General features: G+C 39.9%; 1 protein-coding gene across 6 annotated transcripts in view; it reads left to right on the top strand.

Annotated features, from left to right (window-relative positions):
* The first annotated feature begins 4,202 nt into the window (after nucleotides 1-4,202).
* The window catches only part of CEP120 (centrosomal protein 120), an 89,686-nt gene continuing 70,600 nt past the window's right edge, over nucleotides 4,203-23,288 (top strand). For 2 of the 6 annotated variants that reach the window (XM_005661594.4, XM_085014412.1), the window contains exons 1-5: nucleotides 4,203-4,284; nucleotides 4,538-4,615; nucleotides 9,006-9,162; nucleotides 11,021-11,135; nucleotides 14,157-14,298. In XM_005661594.4, the coding sequence (XP_005661651.1) occupies nucleotides 4,567-4,615; nucleotides 9,006-9,162; nucleotides 11,021-11,135; nucleotides 14,157-14,298 (463 nt within the window). In that variant the 5' untranslated portion in view covers nucleotides 4,203-4,284; nucleotides 4,538-4,566. Of the gene's footprint in view, nucleotides 4,616-9,005; nucleotides 9,163-11,020; nucleotides 11,136-14,156; nucleotides 14,299-23,288 lie in introns of all 6 variants that reach the window. The other 4 variants (XM_003123877.5, XM_085014414.1, XM_013995057.3 and 1 more) reach the window with 2 other exon arrangements.

Raw genomic sequence — 23,288 nt, 5'->3', positions numbered from 1 at the left:
ACCATAGTTGTCTTAGTTTCAGGGGTACAGCAAAGTGAATCAGTTATACGTATACGTATATCCATTCTTTTTTCTCCCCATATAGGTTATTTCAAACTTTGGTGTAGATTTTCCCTTGCTATACAGTAGATTCTAGTGAATCATCTATTTCATACAATAATGTACATATATATTTTTCAACAAGCACATGAAAAAATGCTCAACATCACTAATTATTAGAGAAAGGCAAATCAAAGCTACTATGAGATACCACTTCAATCAGAATGGCCATCATCAGTAAGTCCACAAATAAATGCTGGAAGAGGTTTGGAGAAAAGGGAACCCTCCTACATTGTTGGTGGGAATGTAAATTGGTGCAGCCACTCTGGAGGTCAGTATGGAGTTTCCTTTATTTGTTTATTTATTTATTTTTCATTTTTTAAAATTGTAATCAAATGTCTTTTCTCCAATATATTTTTTTTCTACTGTACAGCATGGTGACTCAGTTACACACACATGTATACATTCTTTTTTCACACATTAGAGTTTCCTTTAAAAACTAAATATAGAACTACCATGTGATTCAGCAATCCTACTTCTGGGCATATACCTGAAGAAAACTGTAATTTGAAAAAATACACGGTTCCAATGTTCATTGCAGCACTATTTACAATAGTCAAGACATGGAAGCAACTTAAATGTCCATTGAGAGAGGAATGGATAAAAAGATGCATATATATATATATATATATATACATATATATATAATAGAATATTATTTAGCTATAAAAATGAATGAAATAATGCCATTTGCAGCAACATGGATGTGCCCAGGGATTATCATACTGAGAGATTATCATACTGAAAGATATCATATGATATCACTTAGATGTGGAATCTAATGAAATTTGTAGAAAAGAACTTATTTATAAGACAAACTCACAGATTTCAAAACCAATCCAATGGATACCATAGGTGAAAGCACTGGGGGGGGGGGAATTGTGAGGGTGGAAATAAAATACACACATTACTGTATGAAATAGATGATTCACTAGAATCTACTGTATAGCAAGGGAAAATCTACTCAAAAGTTTGAAATAACCTATATGGGGAAAAAAAGAATGGATATATGTATACGTATAACTGATTCACTTTGCTGTACCCCTGAAACTAAGACAGCTATGCTCTGGTAGAATTAAATGTTCATTGCAGCACAAAGTGTGATAAGGTGATTTTAGAAGTAATAGTATTGTTTGGCAGGGGGATCCAGATAAAGAGAACTATGTAAAAATTTTACTATGTGAAAAAGTTTCCCAGTTTATTTTAATCATTTGACAGATTTTTTTCTGACCTGGGATCATTCTCTGGCGTTCAGTGATGGTTTGTAATCTAGGGTTTCAGCCCAGCTGTACATCCGAAAGCAAAAACAATGAAGTATATTGATGGCAGTTCCTAGTTCTTTTACAGCTGCTACTTAAGGTCCGAGGTTGTTCATATTAAAAGGTAGTAACCAAATGGCATTTACTGTATTTAAGTCCTGTACTAAAGAATCACATATGGGTAGCATATACAATGGTAATTGCCTAGCTGAAGCTGAAGTTAAAAGAGTTATGTGACTTGCTTAAGGTCACCCAGCATGATGATGGCAGAGGAAGGTCCCAAACTCTGATCTCCTGGGTGTTCTTTCCACTGGAGATACTTAGTGCTTTGGCCTCCCTTGTGTAGCATTTAATGTTAAGTAGTGTTTTACACTCCTGGTAACCTTGTTTTTGCTTGTTGTTACTCTGTTTGCTTTTATTTTTTTTTCTTTTGGTCTTTTGAGAGTTACACCTGTGACATATGGAGGTTCCCAAACTAGGGGTCGAATTGGAGCTGCAGCTGCTGGCCTACACCACAGTCACAGCAACTTGGGATTTGAGCCATGTCTGCAACCTATACCACAGCTCATGGCAACGCTGAATCCTTAACCCACTGAGCAAAGCCAGGGATCAAATCTGCGTCCTCATGGATGCTAGTCAGATTCATTTCTGCTGAGCCATGAAGGGAACTCCATTATTATTATTATTATTTGTCTTTTTGCCATTTCTTGGGCCACTCCTGCAGCATATGGAGGTTCCCAGGCTAGGGGTCGAATCGGAGCTATAGCTGCCAGCCTACACCAGAGACACAGCAACACAGGATCCGAGCCGCGTCTGCAACCTACACCACAGCTCACGGCAACGCCGGATCCTTAACCCACTGAGCAAGGACAGGGATTGAACCCGCAACCTCATGGTTCCTAGTTGGACTCATTAATCACTGCACCACAATAGGAACTCCCATTATTATTTTTTGAGTATGTAGACATATTAGACTGCTCATTGGAGTATATATTAAATAACAACACTGATATTGCATCAACAAAATTTAGACTGTGGTAAACTCTGTAGGACACAAGACTAGTTTTTTCAGTGAAGAGTTTCAAGAGAAAAAAAAGTGGGAGTTAGTACTTCTAGAGAAGAAGAGGCAAGAGAGAGATCAACCAAATACATTATATTCTGGAACTTGTTTGGGTCCTGATTTGAACAAACTAACTGAAAAAAATTTTTAGACAATCAAGGAAATTTGAGCATGACAACTTAATTATATTAAGGAATTGCTGTTAACTTTTAAGATGCAATAGCTCACTTGTGGTTAAGTATCTGACGTTTTAAGATTGTTTAAAAAAAGTCTCTCTTTTTAGAGGTACATATTGAAAGAGAATAATCAATATATAAGGGATTTCCTTCAAATCATGGCTCCTCTGCACCAGATGAAGATGATTGGTTTTAAGCTGATAATTGTTGGAGCTGTGTTGTGGGTACCTACAGGTTCATTACATTATTCTATCTACTTTCGAGTCTGATATTTTCCTCAAAAGAATGTATCATTCAACAATGAACCCAAAGTAGATCATTATTTTGATTTTATATGGCATAATGTGTTATTTCACTCAGGGAGGCCTCTGAAGGGTCCTGAAAAGGATTTAGATTCTTCCACTTTTTTTTTTTTTCTTTTTAGGGCAGCACAGCATATAGAAGTTCTCAGGCTAGGGTCCAAGTGGAGCTGTAGTCGCCAGCCTATGCCACAGGTCACAGCAACGCTGGATGCTTACCCCGCTGAGCCAGGCCAGGGAAGGAACCCGCATTCTCGTGGATACTAGGTGGGGTAGTTTCCACTGAGTCACAAGGCGAGTGAACTCCTCTTTTTTTGGGTCTCCCAGCATGAAGTTCCCTGGCTTGGGACTGAACCCCCAGCCACAGCCTTGCGTCCTTAACGGCTGGGCCACCAGGGAATGCCCTGAAAGGGTCTTAGAAGTAATCTAGTATGGTCTCCAGCTCCCTGCACAAAGCAGAGGTGGAGGTGGGGAAGGAGAAATTGTACTCTCTTCCTCTTCCCTCCCACCTATCTCGTCCAAGATCCAATTTCAAACTAGGTGACCTCCAAAAGATTTTTAATCTTCTCTAAAATAATGCCTGAAGTTTTAGGGGGAGAAGGGTGGAAAAGGGAAAATGTCGGTTGTCAGCCTTGTTTAATTTCTGGTCTTGATTTTGCTAATTAGTTACTTTGTGGTCCGGGGTTAGAAAACCCTATACCTTTAATTTCACTGCCCACGTGACAATGTTTTTGTTTTAGGGTAATTTCTAAAGCACAGGAAATTCTCAGAGAGCTTACGTCACTGCCAACGTTACAGTAATTACCGTATTGACGCTACTTGTTTATAAGGCGTGGAAACTTGAGCTGCAGCGCGAGGACAATTTAGCAATTTCAGAGTTCAGATGTAAATTATTATTGCTCTGTAACTTAACTTCTAAGCAGTGTTGATACTTGGGACCTGAACAGACCTAATTGTTGTTTTTGTTTGTTTGTTTGTTTTTCCTTTAATGACTACTGATACAATTTCCAGGTTGTTTAGGGCATAAAGCAGAGAATACAGCGCATTCACGTTCCTCCCAGGGGAACTTCAGGAAGTGTTTACTGCAGTAGTGCGCCTGCGCAGTTGTTCTCCACCAAATCGCCCGCTTTCCCCCATCCGGCTAGCAGGGGGCGCTGTGAGGTAATGGCTAGTCTTCTCCCGAGACCTCTGGAACGTAGCGTAAAAGGCCAGGAAGGGAAGCCGGCTAAGGGGCGTTCTATCTTCGACTGCCCTGGTCTCTATCACCCTTTGTCCTCCAGCCTCCCCTGCGCGCAGGGCCTGCGGGCCTGGTTGCTAGGCGGAAGCGGGGCGCGGTGGCGGCCGCGGCGGCTGCCCGGGCGTTTGAAAAGCGGCTACGCGGGCGGCAAAAGGTGCTCAGGCGGCGGGCTCCCCTCTCCCTGCAGACTGGCCCAGCCGGCTGCTGAGTGGCTTTTGTCTTCTGTCGGGGCCCGGTTGCGGGTGGACTGTCAGCCTGGGGACGGGAAGCCGGGCGCGCTACAAGCGGGCCGCAGAGCTGGGTCCGGGCGTCTGGGGCCACGGGCGGGCGACGGAAGCCTCACCCAGAGCCCTGCCGTGGGTGGCGGGCTACCTGCAGCTCACCCGGGCCCCTCTTCCTCCCAGCAGACCCCGCCTGTGGGCCGCCGACCGCGACCATGGTCTCCAAGTCCGACCAACTGCTCATCGTCGTGTCCATCCTCGAAGGTGAGTGGCCCGGCACCTGCTTTTGCAACTGCTGCTTCCAGAATTTTAACAGAGTAGTGCGGGGCCGAGGCTTTGTTAACCTTAGGAACCCTGGCTTGTGCGGCCCCCAGAGACTTGTTCAGAGTTGTACGTAGTGAGGTCCGTTAGGCAATTGATTTAAAAATCCCTCAAGGGAATATGAGCGCTGTTAGAGATCGGTGATATATAGCGTGACTAGCCATAGACCCCAGAGGATCTTGGCAAAACGATTTGCATCAGAAGCAGCGTGTATGTGACTTTGATATTATGAGCTGAAAGTGTGCTTGGAAAGCACGATCTGTTCAGCGACTTCCCGGTAATACCATTGGTGAAAATTTTGCTTTCACTCTAGTACAAGTTTCTCTTTACAAGTCGATGGGGGCCTTAGAAGACAGTTGTCAGGAGGGTCTGTTACACTTGCATGCCTTAAAGTTTGATTTGTCGAAGGAGTGACATTTGTTTATTAGGCATCTCACTGACTGTGAGGCAGTGCGCTGAGCCTGTAAACCAGTCCTGGTTCTAAAAGCTAAAGGTGTAGCATGAAGAGCAACAAATCATTCAAATAATGCATCAGGGTGTGGGTATGGTCTCTTTTGCCTGGGCAAGCTGGGAAAGGTTTCCTAGAGGAGATGGAGTTTATTCGGGTCCTAAAAGATGATTAGGAATTCGTCAAGTGGAAAAAGGAAGGAAGGGCATTCCAGGCAAAAGGAAGAGCCGGTGGCATTTAAGGTGTAGTAAAGCAAGGCTTGCTTCTGTTTGCTTTAATTCAGTGAGGTTGAGAGCAGGATGCAGCAAAATGGAGAGAGTCGATAGGTAAATTGAGGGTGAGTTATGAATAACAGGACAAGAAGGAGTCATCTTGAGTAGTGAGATAGAGGAATGGCTGGGGATTGTCATGGTGGTGTCCCCCCCAAAAAAAAGGTATGGGGAGGGCCTAGGAGTATGGGTGTGGGGGGAGGTTGAGAGGGAAGAAAACACTGGAAACCTAATTTTCGAGTTGTGGAACAGGAGACTGACCAGAAGTCATAGTGTTGGGACAGTTTTAACTGTGAGGTTGCTGACTTTTAAAGACATAGGCCTGAAATTCTACTCTACTTTAGTGAACAAAAAGCTTTTGAACTTGGAACCGTGCTGCATGCTCTGAGATAACAGAAATGTAAGGCACTCACTGTCCCTTCAAGGTTGTAGGGTTCTGGCTCCTTGGGGAGACCAAAGTAATGCACAGGAGCTAATATGTTGGGATGTGATATAAGTTAAATAAAGCTCAAGGATCCAGGCTGTAAATGGAAGTTTTGGAGGTGGCTGAGGATGATGGCTGAAGTGCCTTGAGTGATACCTGAGCTTGAGGTAAACGAGGATAGAGGAAGGTCATCCCAGGTGATTCAACAGCCCGGGCCACTGTGGGAGTGAGCAGGGTGGGTAGCACAGTGAAGAGGTCAGCAAGATGACCAGAACGGAGGAAGGAGGCTATTAGGAATACTGTGGTAAGAAATACGCTTGTATAGACAGGGTGCATAGGCCTTGGAGGATCTTGAAAACTGTGGTGTTTAGATTTAATGTTCTGAAAAATAGGGAGGCGGGATACATTCTTAAGTAGGAGAATAGTTTTTGCACGTTTAGTTTAATAGCAGTGTGCAGGGAGGAGAACCTGGCGTTGGGAAGGTCAGTTAGGTGTTGCTACAAACATGTCTAAAACTGGCGTGCGGTCCTCCCTCCAAACTGTTCCTCCTCTTGTGTTTGTATTTCTCTTCGTTATAACCACACTGTTGCCTCAAGCCAAGAACCAGGGAGTCATCTTCTTCCTGGGTTCCTGCTCCATCTCCCACTTGCGCCTGTCACCAAGTATTGATTTTATTTTTAAAATAATAGTTCATTTCAAAGTTCATATGAAGCATCTACAAGTTTCCATTGTGAGTGCTGTGCTGCAGAGCTGTCTTTATCCACCTAAATACTGTAGTAATCTTTTCACTGGTCTGTTTCATAAGTGTGTTCTTCTCAGTAAACACAGTTCACCTTATTATATGGGGATAATCCTTCTGAAGTGCCAATCTCATTTTCTTAAAATCCTCAGTGTCCTAAGAGATAAGGTCTCTACTTTTTTTTTTTTTCCATCTATTTATGGCCGCACCTTTGGCATATGGGGGTCCCCGGGCTAGGGGTCGAATTGGAGCTTCAGCCACAGGCCTACACCACAGTCACAGTCACTCGGGATCCGAGCCAAGTCTGCAACACCACAGCTCACGGCAGCAAAGGATCCTTAACGTACTGAGCAAGGCCAGGGATGCAACCCGAATCCTCTGAGCCATGACAGGAGCTCCAGTCTATACTTCTTAGAATGGCATTCATAAGGGTAAACCTGTGGCCTCCCTTTTCAACCTCATCTGCGCTGCCATGTGCTCATATGTTTCCAGTCCTTCAGCTATATTGAGCTACTTGCAGTTTCTTGAATACACTTTTGGAAATGCCGTTTATTCAAAAGAAAATGATTGGCTTTCTACCACGAGCAAAAGTTGGCCTATTTATTGGATTCCAGGGATGAAAATGGCAAGGTTTGTTCTCAAGATAGTCGTTGTCTTTCGGACAAGGCAGACACCTGTTTGTTTCACTGTCTTCTGTTTTCAAACCTATTGGAGGTTGTAGTTAGGTTAATCTGAAAATAACAAGTTTTTTTTTTTTTTTTTTTTTTTGGACATATATGAAATGCATTTGGGGAGCTTAGTGATCTTTTACAGCAGCTGAAAATAAGGTCCTGAAAGAGGCCTTTTGAGTGCTAATTGGGAGAGCCATGCCAGATGTGGGAAGACTCATAGGGCATTTCAGATGAGAACGTCAGGCTGAAACTCACAGGTTTGCAATCAAGGTCTCTTTGGCCCACCTAATTCCTTCCTAAGTAGCTTGTACCAGGGTGAGTAGCAGCAGAGATGTATTTACTTAACAGTGGTTAAAACTCCCTTCCCTGAAGACTCCCTCACTAGGTCTATAAACATCTTGGCTCTAAGAGTCTTAGTGCGTCTTTCTTAGTTCTTTAGTGTTCTGTTTTCAGTGTTTTAACTTTATCTCTTTCCACTAGAGTCTCAATTCCTTGAGGGCAAGCAAGCACCCTGTTTTATTCCTTTACATCCCATTATCTGACATAATACCGGACACTGAATGTGTCTTCAGCAAACAGTAAAGGAATGGAGTCAGGCAGTGCAAATGAACAGTAATGTGTAGATAGAATATTTTCCTTCTTGATAATGAACAACATTGTGCTTGAAAATAAGATGTATGAATAAATGGTTATTTTCTTTTACTAATTTATAAAGTATCCTTACTTTAACAGGAAAATTAAGATGCAGGTAAATTTGTTTGTGCTAATTCCATTATTTCTCAACCCTCCAGATGACTTAGCTATTCTGTACTAAGTACTGGTATAGTAATAGCTCAAGTTGGTATGATTACATTTTTAATTGTTTAATTCTATTTTTATTTTTTTGTCTTTTTGCCATTTCTTGGGCCGCTCCCCCAGCATATGGAGGTTCCCAGGCTAGGGGTCTAATCAGAGCTGTAGCTGCCAGCCTACGCCAGAGACACAGCAATGCTAGATCCAAGCCACATCTGTGACCTACACCACAGCTCATGGCAATGCCGGATCGTTAACCCACTGAGCAAGGGCAGGGATGGAACCTGCAACCTCATGGTTCCTAGTCGGATTTGTTAACTACTGCGCCACGACGGGAACTCCTAATTGTTTAATTCTAAATGTTACTGAGATCATTGCTGCTCAAAGTGTGAACCGAGGACACCAGTGACATCTCCTGAGATCTTTAAGAGTCTTGCAGACTCTCAGGCCCACCCCAGGCCTGCTGAGCCCGAATCTACATTTTACCAGGGTCTCGGAGCACCTTATTGTTTGAGAAGCACTGATTTGTAAATTAAAGATTTTTTTTTTTTCTTTTTGGTTTTTAGGGCGGCATCTGCGGCATATGGAGGTTCCCAGCCTAGGGGTCAAATTGGAGCTACAGCTGTAGGTCTACACCACAGCAACACAGGATCCGAACCACGTCTGCGACCTACACCACAGTTCACAGCAACGCCTGGGTCCTTAACCCACTGAGCGAAGCCGGGGATTGAATCCGCCACCTCATGGTTCCTAGTCAGATTCGTTAACCACTGCGCCACAACGGGAACTCCTGTAAATTAAAGCTTTCAACTTGACTCATATTTCTTAATCATGAATTTGGATATATATGTGAGTATGTGCTAGTGAGATAATTTTATGGGATATATGTCAGCCACTTACACCATTTGTCAGTTTTTAAAACATATACGAAATGATCACATTTGATTTTTGTACACATCTCGTTAACCTGTATAGTCTTTTTTTTTCTAGGTCGCCATTTCCCCAAACGTCCAAAACATATGCTTGTGGTAGAAGCAAAGTTTGATGGAGAACAGTTGGCTACTGATCCTGTGGACCACACTGACCAGCCAGAATTTGCTACTGAGCTAGCCTGGGAAATAGACAGGAAAGCACTGCATCAGCACAGGTGACTGTGATTTTCAATTCGTACTGCTCTTTTTCGGTCAGTTATAAATCAATAAATATATATCTCTAGTTGGTAATACTTGTTGAGGGTTTTTTTTTTTTTTTTAATGTGCCAGAAAATTTTCAAAGTACTTTGCAACAATAATTGGCTTAAGCATCCAAACAATGCTATGAAGTAGGTATTATTTCCCCCATATTACAAATGAGAAAACTGAGGCCTAAGAGGCTAAGTGACTTGTGCTAAGTCAGTCAGCTGGATAGGGATAGAGGCCAGCAGCCAGTTCAACGACAGAGCTAAGCTTTAACCACTACACTTAGCTTGCCTTTTTTTTCTTTTGTTTTTCTTTTCTTTTTTTTTTTTTTTGCTAATGTCTGAGAGAGTAGATATTCTAGAAGTGTCATAATGATACCTACCCATTGTTAAATGTGGGTTGGAATTCATTGTAATTTCTGTTAATTCATTTATTGTATATTTTACCTGGATTGCCAAGGATATATAGAGATAGGTATGTGGTAATTATGTAAGAGATTCTTTCTAATTAATTTTACAGCTGGTTTTAGACTTCATTGGTGTATAAAACATACTTAAAGTTATAGCTTTTTATTATTTTATAAACTCTGATGATCAGAAGCGGGGAAGAACACTGATAGTTTTATTAGAAAAAGGGTTAAAAATATGTTTTCTCTGGGTAACATAGAATCATTTCAATATTTGCTCTCTCTTAGTACTAAAATCAAAGTACAGAGTCAAAAAATGAAAGCAAGGGTAAATTTATTTTCTTGGGTTGCCAGATTAATCCATGGATTTATCTGAAAGTGAATTAAGTTCTTAAAGGATATCAGAATTTTGTGTTGTATTTCTGCCTTCTGGAATATTTGCTCAGAGTCTTGGTATGAGATATTAGTGCCTGCATCTGTGGTTGTGTGTACAGTGGTGTTAGTGCTTAGCGATACCACTCTATATTTTGTAGGCTGAGAAAATAACACAGATACATGATGATTTTGTGCCAAATGCAGGTTTCATAGTCATTCTATTAGATAATAGTGGTGGCAAAATCTAATCCTCTTACTGTATGAGCCAGTATAAGAGTTCTAGACTCAGGAGAAGCCATGTTACACCAGTCCAGTTCATGCTTACGTTACCTTAGCATGTATTACACTGAGCTATTGTTAATTTTAATAGTTTATGCTATTATGGCATTTAATTCTTAAGTTTATTTCATTTTTTTTAGCAACAGAAAGAACCAAAACTATATACATACGTGCATTTGAAGTTTTATGTGTGTTTGTGACAGTCTAAGAAAAATAATTTAACATCAGCCTTGAGGATTTATGGGAACTTTTTACTTTATTATTATTTTTTAACTTAGTTTTTTTAGTCATTTAAAAATTTTTTTAATGATTTTTTTTAATCTTTTCCATTATAGTTGGTTCATGGTGTTCTGTCAGTTTTCTCCTGTACAGCAAAGTGACCTAGTCACGCACACGCACCTAGTCATACACATTCTTTTTCGTCACATCTTCCATCATGTTCCATCACAAGTGACTAGGTAGCTTTTTACTTTGAAAGAATTCTATGTTACAGAAGCTTGAGAAACATTGACCTAGATGATAGCTTTTTAGGTGAGGGAGACTAAACTTTTTGACATGTTTCATGTATTACTTAGTTGTGGTATAGGTGAGTAAAGGTAATTAACAGTTCATGCCATTTGAAGAGTTTTTCAGATGTAGAACGGATAGAGGTTATCCAACAAAATTATAATTGTCTTGCGAGTAGTAGGCAGCTTTTTCAAAGCTAATACAAAGTTCAGTATTAAGCAGAAGTGATTTTATTTATCACATAAATTGTTATGTTACAGGTTACAGCGTACTCCTATCAAACTCCAGTGTTTTGCCCTGGATCCTTTATCTTCAGCCAAGGAAACGATAGGTTACATTGTTTTAGACTTAAGAACTGCTCAAGAAACCAAACAGGTACTGACCTTTTGATGTTTTTTTACTGATTATGTTAAACAGTTGGTCCTTTTCCGTAGGTAACAGATTGATGGGAAGGACATGAAGTATTGGACCTGATAGATTATGGGCATGAGCCGGTGTGGTCGTTCTTCGTTCTTAGGAATTTGATTTAGAAAATCCTGCCTGTTTGGTCCTTCCTTTGACCTGGAACTATCTTTCTCAGAGAGACTTCTCAGAGTTCAGATCTGTGTGCAAGTTGCTATTACCTCGAGCTGGGCATGTTCAGCTCCTGCGCTTTTCTTTCAGAGATGCTCCTCTTTTAGAGTCCTTGCCGCAGTGGACGGTCGCCACTCTCTTTCCAGTTAGGTGAGCTAGAAATAGAGAGGTCTTCCTCAGCACTTCCCTTTTCTGGCCTCCATAGCCCCCCTTTCCGGGTGGTTTTCCCTCCTGATGCATCTGCTCTTCTGCAGTTGCATTGCTGCAGCTTTCTTAGCCTAAGCCGTCGTTTCTTACCTTGGCTGTCACAGTAGCCTTTTAATTGGCTCCCCCGCTTTCTGCTCTGTGCTTCCTTGTGCAGTAAGCAGAGTAAAGGTACTTACTGAAACACACCTAGGTTATGTCAGCAGTATTGCCACCAAAAGAAGGTTAGGATTAAGGGTTAGGGTTTGATAATTCTTGCAGTGTTTCAACATTTTTTGTTACTATTATTTGTTATGGTGGTCTGTGGTCAGTGATGTTACTATAGTAGAAAGATCATGACTCACTGAAGGCTCAGACGATGGTTAGCATTTTTAACAATAACATATTTTTTAATGTATGTACATTGTTTTTTAGTCATAATGCTACTGCACACTCTAAATAGACTACAGTATAGCGTAATCATAGCTTTTGTATGCACTGGGAAGCCAGAAAATTTGTGTGACTCACTTTATTGCAGTAGTCACTTTATTGTGGTGCACTGGAACTGAACTTGCTGTTTGACCATAGTCTGTCTCTGTTTGCTCATGAGCCAGGCGGCCTGGCCCAAATTTGGAGTTAATCAAAAGAAACTGAAATTTTAAGATGATATAAAAGAGGACTCATTTCTCTTCCATCTTTGGGCACTCATTGTTTCTCTGCCCTTAAGTCCTGAGAAAGGCTATCCTTTTTCAGTCTTAGACCCTTGGATAGTCCGCAGTCACTTTGCTTAAAGAGAAGGTAAATCCTCTTAGGAGGAGGATATCTGGCTGGAGATCATGCCTCTAACTGCTCTTGGTATTCCTTTCCCCCTGTCTAGTCCTTTAGGGTAGTTTGTTGTTATATGGATAATCAAAGTTAAGGAGAAATGTTTCAGGTTTTTTTTTTTTTTTTTTCAGTTTTCAGAAAATCAAATATTGTCCCCGTTATCTCTTCCAGTTGCCAACAGAAATATTTGAAGTTGGATAGTAAATATTTGAATTTCAAAATAAATTGATTTCTCTGTAAATAAACACAAACAGAAAAACAGATTTAGTTTTCTGAGTTAGTAACAGAAATTAGCATAAATTCTGTGAGTAGGTTTAAAGTCTCTTTTTTCAGGCTTATGCTTACAATGAGAAAATGTCTATTCTAAGAAATACAGGAACAAATTATACTATGAATTTTTGCCTTTAAAAAAACTTGGTTGTTTGGAGTTCCTAATGTGGCACAGCAAGTTAAGGATCTGGTGTCTCTCCAGTGGCTTTGGTTGCTGCTGAGGTGTGGGTTTGATCCCCGCCTAGCACTGTGGGTTAAGGATGTGGCATTGCTGCAACTGTGGTGTACATCGCAGCTGCACCTTGGTTTTGATCCCTGGCCTGGGAACGTCCATATGCTGTGGGTATGGCCAAAAAACAAAACAAACAAACAAAAACCCCCAAAACAAAAAAACCCAAACTTAGTTGTGAATTTTTAAAAAATATGTATGGCCTAGTTAATCCAATTTTACTTATAAACTTAGGTTGAACATGAGAAGACAGTTTTGGGTTTTGATCAGTATAAACAACAGTTACTTCCAGTGCCTCTGTATTACAGTGGTCGGAGTAAGGATGTTGGTTATAGGTATTGAAATTGTGCCTCTGCACTATCGGTGCATGTGGTCCTGGGCCATGAGATTTAGCAGGCTGATCTGGGCGTTAGAATTCATGAGATTACCCTGGGGTTTGGGCAGAGGGTGGATATTCAGGTGGTTTAGGATACTTCATTCTGTGGGCAAACCTTTCTAGTTCAGTATCAGTCACGTGCATGTTTCATAACCCAGAACTCTACCATTAGACCTTTACTTTAGTATTTTGTTAGTGTTATTATTAACACTTTGCTTTTCCTCTCCTGATTTGATATTAACAGAACAGAAATATAGGAGGCAGAAAAGGTATAATAAAAAGTGAAAAATCAGGAATTAGGAAAGTGGAAAATTGATAGTCTTTTTGTTTGTTATTTCTATAAGGGATGAAGTGAGATTGGAGCTATAAGAGTGAAGATAGAAAGAAATACATGTATTTCCTCCTCTGTAATAAATTATTACCTGTTGAAGCACAGGAATAGAAGGAAGGAAAACAATCCAAACTTGTACTTAGTTTTTTCAAGAGGAAATTCAGTTAGTTTCCTAAGCAGGATTAAAAAGGATTAATTTCTTTTGAGGAAAACATGGGGAAAAAAATACTGGAAAAGAGGAAGAAGGAGTTCCCGTTGTGGCTCAGTGGTAGCAAATCCAACTAGTATCCTCGAGGATGCAGGTTCAATCCCTGGCCTTGTTCAGTGAGTTGAGGATCCAGCACTGCTGTGAGCTGTGGTGTAAGTCACAGACATGGCTCGTATCTGGCATGGCTGTGACTGTGGCGTAGGCCAGCAGCTACAGCTTGGATTTGACCCCTAGCATATGCCGTGGGTGTAGCTCTAAAAAAAAAAAAAAAAAAAAAAAAAAGTGGGGTGGGGGAAGTACTGAGAAACTACAGGAAATATATTTAGAATTGTATACAACATTTCCCACTACTGCTTATTTCCTATTAAGATGTTTTGCTGTGTTCTGTTGTTACTCTCTAGGCACCAAAATGGTACCAGTTGCTGAGTAATAAATACACCAAGTTCAAGTCTGAGATACAGATAAGCATTGCTTTGGAAACAGATACAAAGGCACCCGTGGATACTTTTAAAGCAAAGGGAGCTCCTCCTCGAGATGGAAAAGGTTTGTACATTGTTTCAAAGGACATTCTCTGAGAAGTTAAATCTGTGGACTAGGACCTTGGAAAGGGCAGGGAGGAGATATTTCAGGGAGATAGATGCAGGAGCGTACACTGCTTTTACTCTAGAGCATCAGACAGGAGTCTGATATTGTTACACATGAACACTTGCTACTCTTAGCTCTTGTTTACAAAAATTCGAAATAGGGAAAGATTGGTCTTTGACATATAACAAAACAAAGCAGAAATTTATATTGTGTATAAAAGTTTAGGAAAATGTTCCTAGTGTGAGTGCAGGAAAGCCAAAAATGGTTATGCTGGACTCTATCAACTCAGCTGTAGTTCAACAGAATCTTCATTTTTTTTCCCTTTCTTTTTAAATTAATAAACTTGATTTTTTAGAGCATTTTTAGGTTCATTGTAAAACCTAGGTTCATTGAGTGGGAAGTACTGAGTGTCACCCTCCCCACAGCCCCCCAATACAATCAACATCTCCCCCAGAGCAGTACATTTATTAAAATTGATAAGCCCACATGGACACATCACTGTCACCCAATGTCCATAGTTTATAGTAGGGTTTGTCCTTGGTGTGGTACATTCTGTAGGTTTTGACACATGCTGTGACACATAGCCACGATTGCAGTATCCTGCAGATAGTTTTGCTGCCTTAAAGATGCTCTGTGTTCTGCTCGTTCATTCCTCCCTTCTACCTAACCCCTGGCAGCTGCTGCTCTTTTACTCTTGGCATAGTTTTTTCCAGAATGTTGTACCTTTGGAATCTTGAAGTATGTACCCTTTTCACATTGGCTTCTTTGACTTAGTAATATGCCTTTAAGTTTCTTCCATATCTTTTTGTGGCTTGGTAGGTTATTTCTTTGTAGAGCTGAATAACAATCCATTGTTTGGATGGACTGTTGTTTATCCACTTAGCTACTGAAGGATATCTTGATTGCTTCCAAGTTTTGGCAGTTAGGAATAAAGCTAACATCCCTGTACAGGCTTCTGTGTGGACCTAAGTTTTCAGTTCATTTGGGTGAATGCCAAGGAGTGTGATTACTGGATCATACGGTAAAAGCATGCTTAGTTTTTAAGAAATTGCCCAACTGTAAGGGTATATGGGAAGAGTATATTTAATTTTGTAAAAACCACCAAACTGGTCTTCCAGAGTAGAGGTACCATTTTGTATTCCCACCGGTAATGTGTGAGTTGTTTTTGCTCCACATCCTTGTCAGCATTTGTTGTCAGTGTTTGGGATTTTGGCCATTCTAATAGTTGTTTTAATTTGCAATTCTCTTGTGATAAATAGTACCAACATCTCTCGTGATGCATTTACTTGCCATCTGTATATTTTCTTAGGTGAGGTATCTGTTTAGGTCTTTTGCCTAATTTTTACTTTGTTGTTTGTTTTTGTTTTATTGCATTTTTAGGAGTTTTTGTATATTTTGCGACAATTTTTTTTCAAGTCTGTGACTTGTCTTCTCGTTCTCTTGACATTGTCTTTAGTAGAGCAGAAGTTGTAAAATTTTAATGATGTCCAGCCCATCATTGTTCCATGGATTGTGCCTGCAGTGTTGTTTCTAATAAGTCATTACCATACTCAAGGTCACTTACGTTTCTCCTGAATTGTCTTTTAGGAGTCAATAGGTTAGTGGTTTACACTTAGGTTTATGATCCATTTTGAGTTCATTTTTGTAGAAATTTTAAGTTGTTCCAGTACTGTTTGTTGAAAAGGCTATCTTTGTGCCATTGTATTGCCTTTGCTCCTTTGTCAAAGATCAATTGACTATATTTATGTGAGTCTATTTCTGGGCTCTCTATTCTGCGTCATTGATCTTTGTGTCTCTTTCACCAACATCACACTGTCTTCATTACTGTAGCTTTATAGTAAGTCTTGAAGTTGAGTAGTATCATTCTTTGACTTCGTTGTTCTTCAATATTGAGTTTGCTATTCTGGGTCTATTATTTATTTAAAGTATAGTTGATTTAGAGTGTGCTTAATTTCTTTTGTGCAGCAAAGTAACCTAAACTTATAAACATTATTTTTTTAAGTATTCCTTTCCATTATGATTTATCCCAGGAGATTGGATATAGTTCCCTGTGCTATATATAGTAGGACCTCATTGCTTATCCATTCTAAATGTAAGCGTTTGCATCTACTAACCCCAGAGTCTCAGTCCATCCCTCTTCCTGGCCCTCCCCCTTGTCCATGATCTGTTTCTGTTTTGTAGATAGGTTCATTTGTGCCATATTTTAGTTTCCACACATAAGTGATATCATATGGTATTTATTTTTCTCTTTCTGAGTTACTTCACTTAGCATGATAATCTTTAGTTGCATTCACATTGCTGCAAATGGCATTTACTTTGTTCTTTTTATGGCTGAGTAGTATTCCATTATATATATGTACCACATCTTAATCCATTTACCAGTCAGTAGACTTTCAAGTTGTTTCCATGTCTCGGCTATTGTGAATAGCACTGCTAAGAACATAGCAGTGCCTGTATATTTTTGAATTATAGTTTTGTCTGGATAGATGCCCAGGAGTTAGATAGCTGGATCATATGGTAGTTCTCTATTTAGTTTTCTGAGGAACTACCATGCTGTTTTCCATAGTGGTTGTACCAATTTACATTCCCACCAATAGAGTAGGAGGGTTCCCTTTTCTTAACACCTTCTCCAGCATTTGTTATTTGTAAACATTAATGATGGCCATTCTGACCTGAATGTGGTGGTACCTCATTGTAGTTTTAATTTGCATTTCTCTAATAATTAGTGATTTTGAACATCTTTTCATGTGTTTTTTGGCCATCTGTATGTCTTCTTTGGAAGAATGCCTATTTAGGTCTTCTGCCCATTTTTCATTTGGTTTTTTGTTGTTGTTGTTGTTGTTGAGTTGTATGAGTTGTTTGTATATTTTGGAGATTAAGCCCTTGTTGGTTGCCACATTTGCTACTATTCTCTCCCATTCCGTGGGCTGTTTTTTCATTTTTCTTCATGGTTTCCTTTGTTGTGCAAAAGCTTGGAAGTTTGATTAGGTCCAATTTGTTAATTTTTGTTTTTATTTCTATCACCTTGAGAGACTGATCTAAGAAAACATTTGTTGTACGGTTTATGTCAGAGAATCTTATACCTGTGTTCTCTTCTAGGAGTTTTATGGAGTCATATCTTTGGTTTAAGTCTTAGAGCCATTTTAAGTTTGTTTTTGCGCATGGTGAGAGGGTTGTTTTAGTTTCACTGATTTACATGCATCTGTTCAGTTTTGTCAGAACCACTTGCTGAAGATACTTTTTCCTATTTTATATTCTTGCCTCCTTTGTTGAAGATTAATTGGCCTTAGGTGTCTGGGTTTATTTCTGGACTTTCTATTCTATGTCATTGATCCATATGTCTGTTTTTGTACCAGCACCACTCTGTCTTGATTGCTATAGCTTTATAATATAGTCTGAAGTCTGAGAGAATTATGCTTCCTGCTTTTTTTTCTTTTCCGTCAGAACTGCTTTGGCAGTTTTGGGTCTTTTATGGTTCCGTATAAATTTTTGGATTCCAGTTCTATGAAAAATGTTATGAGTAATTTGATAGGGATCACATTAAATCTGTGGTTTGCTTTGGGTAGTGTGGCCATTTTAACAATATTATTTCTTCTAATCCAGGAGCATGGGATACCTTTCTATTTCTTTGAGTCCTCTTTAATTTCCTTGATTAATGTTTTGTAGTTCTCAGTGTACAAGTCTTTAATCTCCTTGGTAGGTTTACTCCTTTTTTTTTTTTTTTTTTTTTTTTGGTGTGATTTTGAAAAGTATTGTTTTTTATTTTCATGTTCTAATACTTTATTGTTAGTATACAGCAGTGCTAACTTATTTCTGAATGTTAACTTTGTTTCCTGCTATTTTGCTGAATCCTTTGATCAGATCGAGTAGTTTTTGTGTGGAGTCCTTAGGATTTTCTATATATAGTATCATGTCATCTCCATATAGTGACAGTTTTACCTCTTCTCTTCCAATTTGGATAACTTCTTTTTTTAATCCAATTGTTGTGGCTAAGATTGCCAATAGTATATTGAGAAAAAGTGGTGAGAGTGGGCATCCTTATCTTGTTCCAGATTTTAGTGGGAAGGCTTTCAGCTTTTTTTTCATTGAGTATATATTGGCTATGGGTTTGTCATAAATGGCTTTTATTATGTTGGGGTATGTTTGCTCTATACCCACTTTGCTAAGAGGTTTTTGTTTTTTTTTAATCATAAATAGATGTTGAATTTTGTCAGATGCTTTTTCTTTGTCTACTGAGATGATCATGTAGTTTTTGACTTTTCTTTTGTTAATGTGGTGTATTACACTAATTGATTTACCTATGTTGAACCATCCTTGTGAACTTGGGATTAATCCCACTTGGTCGTGGTGTATGATCTTTCTTATGTGTTGGTGGATTTGATTTGCTAAAATTTTGTTGAGTTTTTTTGCTTCTATAGTCATCAAAGATACTGGACTGTAATTTTCTTTTTTGGTAGTGTCTTTGTTTTTTGTATTAAGATGATGGTGGCTTCATAGAATGTCTTTGGAATTGTTCCTTCTTCAGTCTTTTGAAGAGTTTAAGGAGGATAGGTATAACTTCTTTGTATGTTTGGAAGAATTAGTGAGGCCATCTGGGCCTAGACTTTTGTTTGTAGGAAGTGTTTTTATTACATATTCAAATTTAGTTCCAGTGATGGGTCTGTTCAATTGATCTTTTTCTTCTTGATTCAGTTTTGGTGGCCTGTATGTCTAGAAAGTTGTCTGTTTCTTCTGGGTTGTCAAATTTGTTGGCATATAATTGTTCATAGTATTCTCATGGTTTTTTTGAGTTGCTGCAGTACCTATTGAGAGTTCTCCTTTCTCATTTCTTATTTTGTTTATTTGGATTCTCTCTTCTTGATGAGCCTGGTCAGAGGTTTGCCAATATTGTTTACCCTTTCAAAGAACCAGCTCTTGGATTTATTGATTTTTTTTCTGTTGTTTTTTTTAATCTCTCTTTTATTTATTTCCTCCCTTATCTTTATGATTTGTTTCTTTCTGCTGCCTTTAGGTTTTGTTTGATCTTTTTTTCCTAATCCTTTTTGGTTATATGTTGTTTTGTTTGTTTGAAATTTTTCTTGTTTTTTGAGGATAGCCTGTATAGCTATGAACTTTTAAGAACTGCTTTTGGCATCCTGTAGATTTTGAATGCTTGTGTTTTCTTTGCCATTTGTCATGAAGTATTTTTTTTTAATTTCTTTTTTGATTTCCTTGTTGACCCATTAGTTTTTTCGTAGCATGTTAGTTTACATGTAGTAAGTTTTTTCTCATTTCTTTTCCTGTGGTTGATTTCTAGTTTCATGCCATGGTGGGTCAGAGATGATGCTTGAAATAATTTCTGTACTCTTAAATTGATGAGGTTAGTTTTGTGTCCCAGTATGTGGTTAGTCCCTGAGAATGTTCCATGTACTTGAAAAGAATGTATACTCTGATTTTTTTTTTAAGGTAAGAGTCCTGAAAATATCCATTAAGTCTAACTGTTCTTTTGTGTCATGTAGGATCTCGGTTGCTTTATTGCTTTTCTGCCCAGAGCATCTGTCTGTTGATGTGAGTGGGGTGTTAAAGTCCCCTACTGTTATTGTATTCCCATCAATTCCTCCTTAAATGCCTGTTAGTATTTGTTGTATGTATTGGGGTGCTCTTATATTAGGTGCATATATGTTGACAAGCATAATACCATCTTCTTAAAGTGATCCTTTTGTCATTAAAAAGTGTCTTTCTTTATCTTTTTTATGCCTTTGCTTTAAAGTCTGTTTTGTCTGATAAAGAGTGTTGCAACTCCTGCTTTCTTGTCATTTCCATTTGCATGAATTATCTTTTTCCATCCCCTAACTTTGAATTTATATGTGTCCTTTGCCCTAAGGTGGGTCTCTTATAGGCAGCATATTGTAGGCTTTTGTTTTTTTAATCCATTCTTGCACTCTGTGTCATTTGATTGGAGCATTCAACCCATTAACATTTAAGGTAATTATTGATAGATATGTATTTATTGCCATTTTAAACCTTGTATTCCAGTTGATTCTTTGTTCCTTTCTTTTTCTTTTTGTGGTCTGAAGATTTCCTTTTATTTATTCTTATGTCCTTTTCTTTTGGGTTTTTGTGAATGCACTCTTCTTGATTTGTGATTGCCCTGTTTTTCTAGTATGTTACCCTCTTTATCTCCTTGCTTGAGACTGACAGTCCTGTAGGCTCAAACACATTTAAAAAAAAAAAGAGTCTAGATTTTCTTACTGTTCTTCCCCACATTTTGTGAATTCGATGTTCTTTTTTACATCTTCATGTTTATCCTTTTGCTCTTCCTTGTGTTTATCATCACTTTCACAAATAGTTTTTTTTTTTTTTTTAAATCTGTGTACTGGCTTATTTATTTATTTATTTTTGGTCTTTTTGCCTTTTCTAGGGCCGCTCTCACAGCATATGGAGGTTCCCAGGCCAGGGGTCTAATTGGAGCTGTAGCTGCCGACCTACACCAGAGCCACAGCAACACCAGATCCGAGCCACGTCTGGACCTGCACCACAGCTCTCGGCAACACCTGATCCTTAACCCACTGAGCATGTCAAGGGATTGAACCTGCAATCTCATGGTTCCTAGTTGGATTCGTTAACCACTGAGCCACAATGGGAACTCCAGTACTGGCTTATTTAAGTAATTACTTTATAATTGTGATTTCCTTCATCCTATATCTCTTTATTCTTTCCTATTTAGACCTTCAATGTTTCTTTCAGGATTGGTTTAGTATTTTTGTATTCTTTTTGTATGATTAATTCTCTGTGTCTCCAATTTTAAATGATAACCTTGCTGGTTATAGTTTTCTAAGTTGCAGACTTTTCCCTTATAGAAGTTTGATTATCTTGCCATTCTCTTCTGGTGGTAGTGTTATTGTAAAGAAATCGGCTGATAGCCTTATGGGGGTTCACTTGTAATTAACTCTGTTTTTCTCTTGCTGCCTTTAGAATCCTCTGCTTATCTTTAACTTTTGCCATTTTTATTACATGTTTTGATGTAAGTCTGGGACCCTCTGTGCTTCCTATCTCTGGATATCTGTTTTCTTCTTTAGATTTGGAAAGTTTTTAGCTATAACTTATTCAAATACATTTTCAGTCCCCCTTTCTCTTTCTTCTCCTGCTGGGATCCCTGTTATGTATAGATTGGCATGCTTTATATTATCCCATATATCTCTTTCATTGTTTTTACATTTGGCTTTCTGTCTGTTGTCCTGATTGGGTGATTTCTATTATTCTAATCTTCCAAGTCACTTATTCATTCCTCTGTATTAGTCATTCTGCTGTTCACTGCCTGTAGGTCAGCTTTTGACTTGGCAAATGAATTTTCTAATTTTTCTTAGCTCTTGCTCATTGTTACTGTATCCTTTTTAAAGAAATCTGCATTACTGTCAATAGCCATTTTTAATTTCTTCAGTGTTTTTGTTACCTCCTTTTTGATCTTGGTGTCTATTAGACTGCAGAGGTCTGTTTCATTATTTATTTTCCTGTTCTTTTAACTGGGAATAGTTCTTATGCTTCATTTTGCTTGAATTTTTATTACTGTGTGATTTGAGGGAATATAATTATCTACTTTAGCCTTGGAGTGCTGTTTATAAGCTGAAGTGTCCCTGGGAACCTTGTGTGGGTTTCCCTTTTTTTTTTTTTTTTTTTTTTTTGTCTTTTTTGCCATTTCCTGGGCCGCTCCAGCGGCATATGGAGATTCCCAGGCTAGGGCTCGAATCAGAGCTGTCGCCACTGGCCTACACCAGAGCCACAGCAACGTGGGATCCGAGCCGTGTCTGCAACCTACACCACAGCTCACGGCAACACCGGATCCTTAACCCACTGAGCAAGGCCAGGGATCGAACCTGCAACCTCATGGTTCCTAGTCGGATTTGTTAACTACTGAGCCACGATGGGAACTCCGGTTTTCTATTTTTTTGACGTGAGCACTGCTTTCAGTTTGAATGCTTCCTCTCTCTTTCCTCTGTGTGTGCAGGCTGTTATCTCCTTGATAGGGGGTGTGCAGGTGGATGGCCTGTGCATACTTCCAGGGAGGTGAGGTCAATGGATGGTGCCTACAGGGAAATGCCTGGTGGCCAGGCCCTTGGCAGTGGGATTGGCAGACTGTGCCTGGTGGCTGGACCCTTAGCAGTGGCAGTGAACCCCAGGGAGGTAAGGGTGGTGCCTGGGGCCCGTGGCAGTGGCAGTGGCAAGGCATGTGTGTTCCCAGGGGGTAAGGGCACCAGCGGTGCTTGGTTACAGGGCCCTACTCCTGGGGTGGCTGGGGCAGCAGGTATGCCTGATCACAGGACCCTTAGTGGTGGCAGGCTGTGTCCACCTCTGGAGTCCAAGATGGCTGAGGTGGTTTGCACTTGCCCTGTAGCCTGCACAAGAGATGCCCTGCCACCTGAGAGCCCACTGATGGGCAGAGAAAGAAGGTCCTATGGCAGTCGAGCACTCCCTGCGCCCCCTCCCCAGCAATGGCACTTTGCCTCTCTGGTGGGCCAAGACCCCCTCCCACACTCCCTCGGTTATGGCACACCACTCTCTAGCCCTCTCAGGGAGATTTTACACAGCCAACTCTGGTCTTCTTCCCGGGACTGATCTCGGAAGTCCAAGCCTCAGCCCTTAGTCCCCACCTGAGAGTCTCAGGCTGTGGTGTGCTGGGCAGTAGTACTGATTGTCTTTGCGGCTCTCCCTTGCTTTGCCCTCCTCAGACTGGCTGCTGCACTTTTCTCCAAGGTTTTGAGGGCCCCCTTCCCTCCTGGTTAGTCTCCCTGCCAGTTAGGTGGCCTCCCAGTGTCAGATTCCTTTCTATTTTACAGCTCCTCGGAATGCTGATTCTGTCCTGATGCCCTTTTTCCTCTTCTCACTCTCTGTTTTTTCCCATTTGTTCTACCCAGTTATGTGGAGGTTTTCTTGCCCTTTTTGGAATTCTGAGGTCTTCTGCCAGCGTTCAG

Source organism: Sus scrofa, chromosome 2, assembly GCF_054392235.1.
Source record: "Sus scrofa isolate SSC_HxYL_T2T_F1_AM1 chromosome 2, Sscrofa_HxYL_maternal_Yorkshire_Landrace_v2.0, whole genome shotgun sequence".
In the NCBI taxonomy this organism is placed as follows: domain Eukaryota; kingdom Metazoa; phylum Chordata; class Mammalia; order Artiodactyla; family Suidae; genus Sus; species Sus scrofa.
The sequence above is the reverse complement of the archived record's forward strand: the minus strand, read 5'-3'. Positions and strand labels throughout refer to the sequence as shown.